General features: G+C 33.2%; 2 protein-coding genes across 4 annotated transcripts; one reads left to right on the forward strand and one right to left on the reverse strand.

The window, feature by feature from the left end:
- The first annotated feature begins 1,521 nt into the window (after positions 1-1,521).
- LOC145933500 (polyamine-transporting ATPase 13A3) lies at positions 1,522-13,475 on the forward strand. Of its 3 annotated transcripts, none has more exons than XM_083033234.1 (18): positions 1,522-2,149; positions 5,038-5,157; positions 6,245-6,321; positions 6,389-6,556; positions 6,817-6,887; positions 7,914-8,174; positions 8,311-8,548; positions 8,648-8,852; positions 8,957-9,068; positions 9,149-9,338; positions 9,496-9,696; positions 9,952-10,137; positions 10,229-10,612; positions 10,731-10,872; positions 10,988-11,148; positions 11,234-11,459; positions 11,576-11,657; positions 11,743-13,475. In XM_083033234.1, the coding sequence occupies exons 2-18, from the start codon at positions 5,142-5,144 to the stop codon at positions 12,779-12,781; spliced, it is 3,759 nt and encodes a 1,252-aa protein (XP_082889360.1). In that variant the 5' UTR covers positions 1,522-2,149; positions 5,038-5,141; the 3' UTR covers positions 12,782-13,475. The 3 variants fall into 3 exon arrangements, with proteins under 3 accessions (XP_082889360.1, XP_082889361.1, XP_082889362.1); XM_083033235.1 differs by having other exon boundaries at positions 8,344-8,548; XM_083033236.1 differs by lacking the exons at positions 1,522-2,149; positions 6,245-6,321.
- On the reverse strand, positions 13,145-15,703 carry LOC145933501 (testis-expressed protein 10 homolog). Its single transcript, XM_083033237.1, has 5 exons — positions 15,427-15,703; positions 14,103-15,276; positions 13,805-14,036; positions 13,522-13,676; positions 13,145-13,441 (listed from the first exon to the last, which is right to left on the reverse strand). The coding sequence occupies exons 1-5, from the start codon at positions 15,628-15,630 to the stop codon at positions 13,338-13,340; spliced, it is 1,869 nt and encodes a 622-aa protein (XP_082889363.1). The 5' UTR covers positions 15,631-15,703; the 3' UTR covers positions 13,145-13,337.
- Positions 15,704-15,751: the final 48 nt, after the last annotated feature.

Genomic DNA, 15,751 nt, shown 5'->3' on the forward strand with positions numbered 1-15,751 from the left:
TTGTTGCACCCATTATAAAATTCCAACAATGGTATCGTAAATTTTTTAAAAAATGCTTGCAACTAGACTAATTATTTTGTCTGTGATTAAGCAAAAGTGAATTAAATAAAAAATGAGACGAGCGTTTGTATTTTTTTCTTCCATTTGGAAAACTGTATGACTTCTCTCGTCGCGCGAGTTTATGTTTTTTAATTATTTCTATTTTACTATTTTATAACTCGGATACATATAATAATTTATATGTGTCTAGAGTTATTAATTACTTGATCATCACAAGGTCGATCTAATATGGATACACATTGATGCACATGTTAATCGCGATCTCGCGTCTTTATGTGCGCAGAGCTATTTTTCTTTTTATATAATACTGCGAACTCATCAGACACAAGGAAATTATTAAAAGTTGCACATAAAAAGTAACTAGAAAAAAAGATATAAGTTTTTAATCCAAGAAACTCGTAACTTTATTACAAGTACACGAATCAATGAGGATTGTCACGCATTATATTATATCGCTACATTTTCAATGACAGAGTATATAACATCGCGCATATCATTATATAAACAGAGTATTTATTTCAATAGAAAGAGAAAAATATTAAATGAAACACCAAAATACACGAGTTTGTTGTATCGAGAAAATGTACGAATGAATGGATTAAGATTGTCAATAATGGCAAAATATGTAGGATAAGAGATCATACTTTACGAGATTATAAGATCAGTGAAACAATAACTTGTTTTCGCTCACGCGCATCGAAGAGGCGGATTATCTTCTGATCTCATATATATTATTTATTTCCATTTTTCTTTCGCAATATGTGCATATACATCAACGTCACAGTGTTATATACGCATGTATATATTTTGTCATTTTTGGATATTCTCAAAATGATATTCAAAGAGTGGGAAAGATTTATCGGATATTGACTTTTTTAACACACACACACACACAAATTACATTTATCGTTACATTGTTATATATATTTCAAAGAAATTGATTCTGAAAATATATTGAGCAATTGATGTAGAAAATATCATGGAAATATTAAACTAGATCAACTTTTAAACTATATTGTACTATTTAAACGATAATGCCATCGCGTTGTCATGCCTCGATAAAAAAAAAGTTTAAAATTAACAGCGGGTTATTAGACTATATATAGCTATCTCGTTTAGCAGCTCATTTGCTATTACTGCGGATTTCGCGATTATCCTATTGTAATTCCATTATCGCGCGGGATCGTCAGAATATTTCATTATTAAACATTTGTTGCGAAAGTTTGGCGAAAGTTAAAAGAGGAAGAAAAAAGGGGTGAGTGGTTACATTTTATCAATGAGACACAGATGAGAGAGCGGGGCGGGAGATTCGAGCTAACAACGTCAGCAAAACATGCCGTGCGCGCATAGCTCCACTTTGTCGGTCGACGTAAAATGTGACAGTGCAGTTTGGTGTGCGCTTCATACGAGAGAGACAAGTGTGATATACCAGCGAAGAAAAAATTATCTATTAAAAAATTATTAACGGGTCACTTGTAAAGTTGCTTACTTACTAGAATACTAGAATATACGATACGTCACTCGTTGTAAAGTTTACAAACACTAAACGAATGTCATCGCGCAGCCATCGACCGACACAGCCAAAGTTCACTCATCATCGTTGACCTTGTGCTGCAAACGCGATAACGAAGCGCTCTCGTTGCTTCCGCCTTGCAATTCCATTCATTGATTGCTCAAATTTCAAGCAATTTCAACGACAGATAAATCGTTCTGTAAATCTGTGCTGTACGCGCGTACTATCGGCCTTGCCTGCACATTTGACAAAGAACGCGCGCGCGCGAGTACTTAATAAATATATATGTATATAGCGGTTTAGCTAATGTTTTTAATTCCTTATTAACAACACATATATAAACGGATATCATATGGAATTAAAAAAATTTTTTGCATCGTGAACATTTGGCGAATCGATTTGAATTAGTCATCAACATATATATTTCGCAAATAAAAGTGCGCGTGCGCGTTTCCCGAAATTGCCGACTCTTTATCCGTGCGTGAATCATCTAATACTTTTTGTCGTCACCGCAAGCAGGAAAGGAAAAAGCATCAAAGAGACTCATCTATATATGATACTTGAAGCATCACATTTGTACGTATCTCTCCATATTCTTGTTATTGTTATTATATATATATATATATATATATATATATATATATATATATAGTTATTATTATTGTTGCTTTGGTAATAATATATAATTATAGTAATGTAAAATTTTATTATATTATTGTGAGTAAGACAGTTAGATGATAAAAGGACAAAAGAACACGGAAAATTATTTCATATTACGAAAAGTGTGTTCCGAGCATGTTGTTTTTGCATCACGATATTCGAAACAAATGTTTGTAGATAGATGATATATTATTATCTAGTAAACAAAAGAGTGAAATTTATGCGTCAATATATTATTATCAAGTTAATTAAACATATATATTAATATTTTATACTTTATCGGCAAAACATTTACATATTCAAGAAAATATTTAACATACTTTATCAGCAAAACGTTTACATATTCAAGAAAATATTTAACAAGACTCGATACTATATATGACTAAATATATATGCCACGACTGTAAAACTGTCTCGCGCGCGCGTTATTCTCGACAATAGCCGTCGCGTATCGCGTTCTTGTAACAACCGCGTGCATTTTTCTAACAACAGGTTACTCAAGCCATTAAGAATTCCTTCGGTTTTTCACAGTCTCTCTTTCACATGACAGAAGTATTCGGATAATCCGATAAAACCTCTACTTAAATAGATGTATTTGTATAATGGGTTTGTCAAGATGCACACACGTATATCGCGACGCATACGAATATATGACAATTTATTTAAATGAATTGTTGATTCATTGTATTCGCTATATATTTGTCTAAATTTAATTTAATTAATTTTTATTTATCTTGTCTTATTTAGATATTTTCTTGAATGTATATTTATTAAAAATATTATATTATTAAAATATTAAATATTATAAAAATATGTAAAATTACCCGCGCATTTGACATATATATGTTTAATATATCTAATAATACGATGCATTATCACGAAAACTGATTGCAATATGCGTGTAAGTTATTCTTTCGCGATACTACAAGTTTAATAATACGTGTGTGTGTGTGTGTGTAATAACATTAACATAAATAATGCTATTTATGAACACACACACACACAACGCGCGCGCGCGCATCTCGCGCAAACAAAGTCCGAATAGAAGAAAAAAAGACAAGATAAGAAAAGAACAAAAAACAAGGAAAAAAGTCACATTGTTTAAAATCACATCTGTGTGTTTTTCTTTTTTTTTTTTTTTACGCGGGGAAATCCTCATGGATACCCTCCGCGATTTCCGCGAGGAAGCAGTACCGAACTCATACCGCGGCGCGAAAACCCCGCGAATATCCTATTCGGACTTGGTTTGCGGCGCAAGATGCCCGTGGCAGCCGATTTACATCGCTTCCGAACATGCCGCATTCAATGCAACATTCTTGAATTGCAACGGTTTGAATTGATAAAAATAGCAGATACACACATTTTAAATCACACACACATATTTTGTCTTTCAAAAACCGATTTTTTTCAAATTGAGATAACTCGGCAAAAAATTATCGTACCGAGTTCCGCTAAAGCGCATTTTAAAGAGAAAAGTTTGAATTTTCACGTGTTTTTTATCCCATTGAGCTACGTCAACCGATTTACGCTGTGCGATTCAGTCAAGTGGACCTTCTCTATTTATCAATTTTGCAGGTTCTCACTCACTGTCATTTGTCATTGCAAAACTGATATCATTCCACATGTAATCGGCACTGAAATTTTCTAAACACCTCGATATCATAATTATTAGCAGAGTTATAAATTCTTAAACTTGAACAATTTTTTACTACTTTGCAAGTGTAACGCTTTTTTTTGACCGAGTGTATACATGTATACACGTATATATATATATATTTTTTTTACATGTATGTATACAGTATGTGTGTATGGTAGAAAAATTTCATTAATCTTGTTTATAGTGGGGGGGGGGAGGGGGAGCATTAATTGAATTTACAAGAAGAGGCATTAATTGTATTAATGAAAATTGGATGATACGCGATTTATCAGTTTTTTGTAGCAAGTATGAGCAAATATTTGAATTATACAATTGATTGTGTATAAAGGCATGCTCTTTTATTAATTATGAAAAAGTATGCTCGTCAAGTAGTATATAAAAAAATTTAGTCGTTAAATATAAATCGGACATCATTATTATAATGCACTAGATTGTATTCTATGTATGCGTCAATTGCACTCTCTTTTGTCCGCTTTTCTGTTCACTCGAGTTAATTTTTTTTAACAAAAAAAACTTTATTCGAATAGTAATATAAATTATTTACGACTTTAGCAACTTGATAACAACAAATTTAATACTTTATTAAATTTATTATTATATCGATAACATTCTCAATTTCAAGTCGAGAATTGCATTAAAAGAATGCACAAGTGAAAGGAAACGTATATAGGAAAGTAGGGACATTTTGTATATATTATACATGTATCAATTTTCTTTACCAGTCTGCACACAAAGTACCACTAATTCCAGTCTTTAATACGATTGAACTTAGCATAATAATACATGGCTTGTGCGAACTGTTGCGAAAATTGAGGTAGAACGTAATTGCGTATGATTGGCTTTACGAAAGGATAGATTAGAAGTGATAAATTGACGCATTTATATGCTCTAGATTTTATATATATATATATATATGTGTGTGTGTGTGTGTGTGTGTGTGCGCGTGTGCGTGCGCGTTGGTGTGTGTGTGCGCGCGCGCGTGTGTGCATGTATAAAATAGATATAATATAGATATTGTGTCACACAGAATTTGTTACGCAACAGATTTGATGAAAAACTTGCGCATAAGATTTAACAAAATGTATATATAAAAGCTGGGGTGTAAATAACGTTATATAGTGCGTAAATAATAAGCGACATTTCGCAGGTACAATTATTGGCACAAATCCTGAGTTGAATAAATCAGCGGATTGTATTAAAAGAAACTGTCAAAACCACTAGGGCATAATTGAATTAAACAAGCTCCAAGTTATGATCGATGCTAATGGTAAGTAGTAATTTTGCTTAATATTTTTAGTGTTTTTCTCTTTCGTCTAATTTTGAGAGTGACGTATTTGCGGTTTTGAAGTGTCTTTTGTTAACATGTGCGGGAAAAATTCCTTCGAGATAATAAAAGACGATAAATTTATGAGCAATATACATGAAGCACATTGACAGGCAATGATATTTTTATATATTACCGCTTATGAATATGACGCGCAGTTACACATATATTTTTATTTACGACATGTGTGTATTTCTGCAATGGCAAATATTTTTATCGGCAAAATTTTTAACGGCGTAAAGTACATTCTTTACTTTTTATTAGAGACCCTCTAACAAGAGTCTGGCCATCCGGTCCCGCGCTTTGTGATTGGTCCGCCATTTATGCATTCTTCGGCAACTTTCGGAGGGCATTCGTGTGTTTTCGTCTACTCGACACAGCTGGTCTTGGGATCGCGAAAATCATCAAAGCCTTTTTCTAGTGTTAATTAATGTTTAATTGTATAAATTTATTATTATTTCATGATTGCATTTGCTCAGCTCAGCTATTTGCAACAACTCTACTAAATCTATTTCGCTGAAATAACTTCGCTGAAAAAACAAGGAATTGTGCGCATGCGTTAATCGAGTGAGACAGTAAGCTTATATTGCTTTCTCTCTCGTGTGATTTTATGCATAAATGGCGGATTTGATGCGTTAATGACCGTTAATCCTCGTCGTGGCCAGACTCTTTTTTATTAGAGGGTCTCTACTTTTTATATTAGATTCTATTTTTCTAGTTTCGTTTCATATATTGTATGTACATATATGTCAGTCTCTCTCCCTCCATTTGATTATACTTTATTCTATTTTATTACCGTGTTATAACGCATTTATAATACTCTCAAAGTACTAGATACTTTGAAATATAGCGCATTGCTAATCTATAGTATTAAAATTTATCGATCTATTATATTTACAATAAATGAAACAATGATAAGTCGCGTACCGCGCATATATCATATTGTGCGATATAGAGATTTTCTATTTCTATTTCAAAAGTCGTCGGTATATATTTCATGGATATTATTATTATTTTATTTCTTTTTTAGAAGTAAACGCAACACGAGACAAGACAAAATCGGATGTCTTATGGCAGATGATTCACGCTAATCAAAATGAACATATGGTATATACGATAAACTTTTATATGCATTTTTATTCTCGTGTTAATTTTATTATATGGCATATTTTAGCATATTTACGGATTCGAGAAGAGTTTGCCGAGAACCATTGTAACATACGTTTTGTATGTATTGTCTATCGGATGGATCAGATTATTATTTCACTGGTATCCTCGCCTGCATTTGTACGCGACTCATCGAAGATGTACTTTAAATCGCGCAACGAAAATACTCGCAATAGTAAGTTTTTTGTTTGTTATTTGTTGTCATATGTTACAATACACGGTAACTAGAAAATTATCATTCTAATTATCATTATCATTAAACAAATAAAAAATAAAATTTTATTAATAATAATAATAGTAGGTGTAATAGAGAGTAGAGTACTAGTAACACACACTAGTCGTGTAGTACTAGTAGTAGTAGTAGTAGAGAAAGAGAGAGAGAGAGCGAGATAGGGGGGGGGGGGGATAAGAATAATAACAATAATGAATGTGTAGGATGATTATCAAGGAGAATACAAGTCATACTTGGTACGAGATGTCCAGAAAATTTCCACTAGAGATCTAAGGTAAGATCAATGTGTGATATGTATTGAAAAGGAATAGTATATAATGTATGCGTATATAATATTATAGTACACGGGGTCGTTGATACACGCGCGCGCGGCTTGCTTCATCAAGAAGGAAAATGTACATACACACACATGCAAAACAAGTAAAAATATAAAGTTATTTGAATATATATATATATATATATATATATATATATATATACTAGACTTTATGAATTAAAAGATTAAAGAAAATGGCCAATTATAATCCTTGGTCGCAATTCGGACATCTTTAAACCATTTTTCCTAGATTGATAGTTTGATTCATAACCACCGCGATGATTTCTTCAAGTTCGTTTGGGAGGATTTTTGGGGTTATTTAAAATTTATCGTATTTGCTACACAAATTAATAATGTTTTCGACTTGCAAGAAAAATTACGAAATGATACAAGAAGATACGAAATGGAGATTCGAAATAAATTACTCGAATAATATAATGTCTAATATGTGTCTGTAAAGTATTTTTCAGAGAGTGAGAAACTCAACATTAAGCGCAGTGCATTAGCGTATATTGAAACATGTAAGACGGATGATACTTTGTGTAAACATTTCTTTAATCTTCCATATAACTCTGATGTTACGATCAACATTGAAATAATATTTTGTACTCATATATATATTTTAATGTGTGTTTCACATTCGCCCTTCCAAGTATCGCCGTGCGCGCATCAATGAATCGCGCACTCTGTATGATGTATAAATATGATTACCAAAATTTTAAACGCAAAATACACACACACACACAATATATACACATATATATATACATGTATATCATCTATAGAGATAATACAATTGATTAAAATTTGATAAATTTCTTTATATATAAAGATAAAAATATACGAGTTTTATTTTATGCATTTTCGCGTTCTTTGCGCGGTTAATCAGACATGTTTTCCGATTTTTTTATTAAATCAACCATTTCTTTATTTTAATTCAGAATAAAATTTTAAGATTCGCTAATTCTATTGTTATATTTTCAGTGCGCAAAGTTTTGCGGCTACTATTATCGATCAAGATCTCGTAGAGAAAATCAAGGACAAGAAATTGAAAATTAATTTAGAAAACGGTACGCGTTGCGAGGTTTATGAATACAAGGCTTTCTGGTGCAAAAAAAAATGTTATATCTGGGACGTTACAAAACATGCATTTTCGAGACTCGTAGGACTCGATAATGGTGCATTGTGTTCCGAATTTCATCTCTCGTGTAGTAATGCCCTGTCCAAGGAAGAGCAATCGCTTGGGTAATTTTTTTTTCAAATCAATCCTAAATGTTCTCTCTAGATATATGCGTATGTATATAACGCTAAATTTACATTTATCTAGTATTTATATTAATGTACATTTATTTAATAATTGAAAAGGGAGCTTTTTTTCCAGTTCAAGAATGTTCCGTCTCTTATATTATTACAGACGTATTGTATACGGAAATAACAACATTGTTGTACAACTCCAGAGTATCGGTGTATTATTACTGTTGGAAGTTTTAAATCCATTTTACATTTTTCAAGTATTTACCGTGGCATTATGGCTCGCGGAAGATTATCTATATTATACTATCGCTATAATATTAATGTCACTATTTGGCATAACAAGCACTATAATTCAAACGCGAAAGGTATGTATATATCATGTGAGAAAATAAAAAAAAATCATGTATAACATTACATCATAATCATGTATAACAAAATTATACGATTATTGTTAACTTTTTTAGAATCAACTGAATTTACGGGGTACCGTTGCATCTTCGGAGAGTGTACACGTACGCGTACTTCGAAATACTGGTATTTTTGAGAATATTTCTAGCAAGGATCTAGTGCCCGGTGATGTTATAGAATTACCGAAGCACGAAGCGACTCTCGTATGCGACGCGGTCTTATTAACGGGGCAGTGCATACTAAACGAATCCATGCTAACGGGTATGATCGCGATCAAATATATATCTTTTTTTTCAAAGCTTCTTTTAATGAATTCTTTCTTTTTCGTGTATATAGAAATTTATTCATTTTTAACAACTTTATAGGCGAGTCTATACCAGTAAGAAAAACATCATTACCATCACGTCACGTATTGTACGATGCTAGCGAGTTTACGCATCATACATTATATAGTGGTACCACTATAATACAAACCAAGTATACTTTTTTTTATTCTTAATAATAAATATAATTAATAATAAATATTGAATGTATGATAATTAATAAATGATCCGCAGATATCACGGAAACCAACCGGTTCTCGCAAGAGTGATCAGAACTGGTTTTCTAACTAACAGAGGTGGTTTAATAGCCGCTATATTATATCCACCTCCGGCAGATTTCAAATTTGATAAAGATTCATATAAATTTATTGGTATTTTGGCATTCATCGCAACTTTGGCTGTTATATATACCGTAGTGACAAAAGTAATGTGTTCTTATATTATTTTGAATCGCATGTTTAAGCCACAATTTTATTATTTTTTTTTATATAGTTATATACACATTTTCATCTAAAGTAATTAACTTGAGGCTAACAAGTTTCGATAATGCTAATATATTACATGTATGATAAATAATCTAGGTTTCGCGAGGAATTACAGCTAGCGATGTAACAATGAAGGCGCTAGATATTATCACGATAGTGATACCACCAGCATTACCAGCCGCGATGACCGTAGGAAAGCTTTATGCTCAAGCTAGATTGAAACGTGCGCAAATCTATTGTATCAATAATAAAGTCATAAATGTTTCCGGCAGCATAAACTGCGTATGTTTTGATAAGGTGAGAGAGAAAGATAGATATGTGTGTACGCGCACACACACACACACACAAACAAAAAACATGTAAATACATGGACATGCAGGCTATTATTAAAAAATGTTTAATCTTATACCGATGATATTTAATTAAAAAAAATAAAATTAATCGATACGATAAAAATCAGCTGTGCAAATCTGCAAGTCTATCATCGTATATATATATTAATAATAACATTTATTTTCTCTGTTTTTTTTCTGTTCTTTTATTTTAATTAAGACGGGAACATTGACCGAAGATGGATTGGATATGTGGGGCGTTGTACCATGTACAAACGGCGTCTTGGGTGAGGCCGAGACGGATATATCCAAGCTTAGAGATCATTCTCTTTTCAAAGGAATGCTGGTTTGTCATAGTTTATCACTTATCGATGGAAAACTTTGCGGAGATCCTTTGGATGTAAAGGTAAAATATCCGTTGCATTACTATATATATATAATTGTTCCGTAATTATTTGATATCTTAATGTAAAATGATATATTGTTACGCGTTACAGATGTTTGAAAGTACTAGATGGATATTAAAAGAATCGAATTGCATGGACATGAACAACAAGTACGATGCGATAGCACCTTCGGTGGTCGTAATGCTGCCCGCGGAGAATAATTTTACACATGATATAAACGAAGAAATCTCAGAAATCGGTATAATACAAGAATATCAATTCTCGAGTTCTTTACAACGAATGTCCGTGATCGTACGTGTATTAGGATCGGATAATTTTAGAGCTTACACGAAAGGCTCTCCCGAAATGATAATCAATTTAAGCAAAACGGAAACTATACCGAACGACATTTCCTTCGTTTTGGAACGATACACGAGACAGGGTTATCGCGTAATAGCTATGGGTTGTCGAACAATCTCTGAAAATAGTGCAGAGGTAAACTATATATATATCCCCGTATATATCAACGTACATTCGCGCGAGCATAATTCATCTCTCTCTCTCATCGCATGGGATATCTCTCGAAGATTACGCGCATATACGAATGTTCCAGGTATTGAAATTATCTCGACAAGTGGTCGAGCGAGACTTGGAGTTCTTGGGACTGATCGTTCTAGAAAACCGACCGAAGCAACCGACGGCATCGGTGATTAAGGAATTAAGAGAAGCCAATATACGCGTAGTGATGATTACGGGTTTGATCAAATAATATATATTTCATAAATTTTCCTTTCACGCGTTACTAAATATATGCGTGTAATATCATGTATTCGCAAATTCGACTCGACAGTATTCATTTTTGATTTCTAGGAGATAATATCCAGACCGCGTCAAGTGTCGCAAAAGAGTGTGGAATACTTTCGATCGAAGAACACGTTGTAGATGTAGTTGTAGCTTCATCGACAGAGCAGGGAGAGAATAAGGATCGTCCAGAGATATTCTTCAATGTTCAGTCTCGATCTTCGACATTGGTAAATTTGTCGAACTTGTTGAATTAGATCGCGATCCTGCCACGAAATGTCAACGATTAATGAGAATGTCAATCATTTTTCGCAGAACTCGCAAGTGTCGGCGACACCAACGAACCAAGACGTAGAACGCGGTACAACCAATAATTGTAATTACAGATTCGCCTTAACGGGCCAAACGTGGCAAGTATTGAGGGAACATTATCCCGATCTCGTAGATCGCATTTGCGTACGCGGTACGATATTCGCTAGAATGAACAGCGATCAGAAGCAACAATTAATTATGGAGCTTATGCGACTCGGTTACTACGTAGGTATGTAAGCGATCAAGAGAATATTGAAAAAAACGGATATTTTTTATAACGATAACTTGGACGCGATATAAAGCCTCAAACACTAGTGTATATTATATACATATATGTTTATATAGCCATGTGCGGAGATGGTGCCAATGATTGTGGAGCATTAAGGACCGCGCATGTCGGTATATCGCTTTCCGAAGCAGAATCCAGGTGAGTCATATATATGCGCGCTCGTTACGCGATATTCATCTTTAATAAACGTTTCATCTTTTATTCTTGTTATTCGCACTTGCAGCGTGGCTAGTCCCTTCACCTCCAGAGTATTCGATATAAGCTGCGTCCCAATGATAATACGAGAAGGGCGCGCCGCCTTGATCACGTCGTTTGGAATTTTTAAATTTATGGTCGCATATTCTCTTACGGAATTTCTATCCGTCATAATACTATACTCGATAGACTCAAACTTGACGGATTTACAATTTTTATTTATCGATATTTGTTTAATCGTTAACTTTGCCTTCTTCTTTGGCATGACTCACGCGTATAAAAAGAAATTATCCAAGACAAGGCCGATAACGAGTTTGATAGGTTTAACTCCTCTTTTATCTCTAACAGTACACATGTCCGTGATGATAGTTTTCCAAATGATAGCGTATCACGTTGTTCGACAGTTTTCGTGGTTTACGCCGTTTGTACCTACTAGCAACACTAGATACACGTGTTACGAAAACTATTCAGTTTACTGTATTTCTATATTTCAATACATTACGATGGCGATTATATTTTCACGCGGAAAACCATATAGACGCCCGATATATACCAATAGCGCATTCATGTTTTCCATCCTTTTATTAACGCTCACATGTGCGTACATTACGGTTTATCCGGCAGATTGGATAGTGAATGCGTTACAATTAATTTTACCGCCTGTTTACGACTGGAGACTCATTATCCTAGCGCTCGCTATAATCAATTTTCTCATCTGTTTCTTCGTCGAAAGCATTATAATAGAACGCATAATCGAGAATACTTTGAAAAGAAGAATGTACAAACCAAATAAATCGAAAAAACGATATCTAAAAATAGAATATGAATTAAAAAATTGCGAAAATTGGCCTAAATTCGGTAAACAACTTTCAATATTAACTACCCTACATAAGGAAGATGACGTACGGAACATTACGAATATTACACATAATAATAGTCATTGTCCGACTATTAATCGAATGGCAAATGATGATTCGAACTCGATCAAGTTACCACGCAGAAATATCAGTAAGAAAAATGGTTTCGAAAATCTTGGCTTCGTAAATGATCAAATATCATATACATGACGTGTCTATTTTCGAGAAAAAACTTTTCTAAATCTATCATTAAAACTCAGTATTATAGCGTAATAATGTACATGTACATGTACGGATATTGGAATATACGTCGCATACTTTACGAAAGGGTGTTTGCGCATAAAAATATACATGTATTGTATAACATGTATCGCGTGTAGTATTAACGCGAGAAGACTCGTTAATAATAATCTGATGCTTTTGGAAAAAAAAAATTTAATACATTTTTACATATCTTTATATTTTCGAAAAGTCGCCAATGTCGAAAAAAACATTATATTCTTCTTTTCATTCATGTCTTCATTCATGTTTCACTCATTTTATTCACCATGATAGATTTAAGCCGTTTGTACATAATGTTTACACATGTGATTATTTTATTATACAAAGTACAAAGTAAGTACACGCATAGATGATACACAGGACAATGTTACATCCACATACAATACATTCTTATTTATTGTTAGATTTATTAAAATTTGTTTAAAAAAAATATTTCTCTCGTACTTTAACAGATTAATCGAGTGTTTTAATAGTATTATATTATTTAATAGTAAATTTGCGAATCCATAAAGTAAAATAGATTATAGATTATAAGTCTGGACTCCTTATCATTGTGCGAACCAATAATGTCAATTTTCTTGGCATTTTCTGAAAGAATAAATTGTAAATACATTAATTATAATGCGACGACATAATTTATTCTTGTTCACTTTTGTATAATTTCTCACCGATAATAGCCTCGTGTCTCGCTATTAATTCTTTCCGTATCCATTCCTTAAAACGTAAAACTATCCGACCGATCATTCGAATCGTTACATCGTCTATGCTCGGTCGCAGGAGTAAATCGGGCAAGGTTGTAACAAAATTTTTGAATATCTCCTCTCTATTAAAGAAAATAAATAAAACATGACAATGTGTGGAACCAAGTTAATTATATGCAACGTTAAAAAAATAATAACGGAAAAGGTGTTTTACAGAGACTGAATTATATTTTCCATTTAAATCGATTACCTGTGCAGTTCATTTAAATCGCATTCCAATATAATATCACCAATAATCAGAGATAATTGCGATTGCAGTTCTTGTTTAGGTAGGCGAGAAGACGTTTCTACGATCAATCGCAAGGTATGGCTTAAATTAATAGAGTTTGCGTACCAAACTGAGCTCGCTTTCAAAAATAAAGTCCTTAAAAGCTTGGTCAATTGCAGTAACGCGGATGAGTCGCACCAATTTTCAATGACATCTGCGAAAGAAGAATATTAAAAATTTCGTACAGGGAAGATGATAGTTACGCACATGATTCATTTACCATTTAAATACTTTATAATGGATATACAATAGTCTTTAGTAGACTTGGAAAGCTGCTTATCGTAGCTATTTAAAGATGTAAACCATATATGAATCCGAGAAAGCGCCAAGTTATGCTCTAAACATTTTTCCATAAATGCCATTTTAGAAAAATCTTCTTGACGTCTCCTGGATTCATTAGCGAGTTGTTTCGTTATACCGTATGGGAATCTCGATAGAAAATTCTTCATATACACATTATGAAACCTATCTTTGAACCGATACTTGATATATTCGGCGTCGTAGTCATCGCGATCCAACATATCCATGTACTCGATTATAGAGTCTAGAATTTCAACGATATTTTTTAATAATGCGGCCGCTTCGCTGGAAATTACAGTCTCTATAAAATTTTCATTTTTTTCCTCCGGATATACTTCGAGCCATATGTCAAATATCAACGGCATCAATAGATCTACATATTTCATGAATTCTTCTACGGTCAAGTTTTCTTCCGCGTAACTCTTTTCCGAGCTTAGGTCTTTGTCGAGATTAATTTTGCAAATCAGAGTCGAGTTACCGCTGTAAATGGGAACGTATTTGGTATATCTCTTTGTTTCTATAATCATTGTCAAATGGGATCTCGAGTGCATACTTGTACAAAGCTTTTCATAGCTTACTATAGAGGTAAACACATTAGCTATACGTTTCAAAACCTTGGATCTCCATTTAATACTAGTACTTTTAGAATTTAAATTCGTCGTTAATCGTCTGCCGGGTTTAATTTCACTGTGTAATTTACATATCATGCCCAAAAAATTGGGTAAAATCTTACGACTGTCCTTTGCTAATATACCGCCACAATTTTCCACGAGTACATCCAAGAAAAGTAAAGAGTCCTCTTTTATACGCAAATCAATATGCGTCATAGCACAGCTCAAGTAAGAGATCAAAGTTTCACGATAGGGTGTCAACTGCTCGTTTGAGATAGGACCAAGAATTAAATTCAACGCGTGTAACGAATCTCTTCGTATATCTTTTTCTTTATCAAGAGACAAAGCTGCAACACCGCGTAATAAAGAACTTAATTGCGAGTGTAGAGTCTTTAGAGGGTATCGTATCAAGATGTCTTTCAGTTGTTTCAAAGTTTCTTCTCTCATTGTCGAATTGTGATGTCGAAGACGCGTTAAAAGATCCTGAAAACAAATTAAATTAAATAATCTAGTTTATCGATCCGATACAAGTGACAAACTTGGCTAGTTAAACAGATTAGATTAATATAATGTCACATATGTCTAATTCATAATACTATAATACTAGAGGTAGATATTATATTCGATACGTACTTTAATATTGAGCTTGCGAGTGCTGAGAACTTCTGTTTCATCTCGATGTTGTAATTGTTCGCGTATTAAAATTTTCTTTATTTTAAATGACGTATCTGTAACATTTAAGCCTTTTGGTAACTGATTGATAGATTTCTTAATCTTTAATTTTATTTTCGCCTTTTCCGATTTCAAACGTTTCGAACGCTTATGATTTTTAGCCATGATGATCTGACACGCGATGAATATGTATCGTATTATAAACACATTACGAACTACTGAGGTTAAAGGCCCTTGCACAATGCTAGGCGATAGCGATACAGTGTTGCCAGGTGGTCTGTGTGAC

Source organism: Prenolepis imparis, unplaced genomic scaffold, assembly GCF_030444845.1.
Source record: "Prenolepis imparis isolate NDT839.2.m4 unplaced genomic scaffold, iyPreImpa1.0 SCAF_3, whole genome shotgun sequence".
Lineage (NCBI taxonomy): Eukaryota > Metazoa > Arthropoda > Insecta > Hymenoptera > Formicidae > Prenolepis > Prenolepis imparis.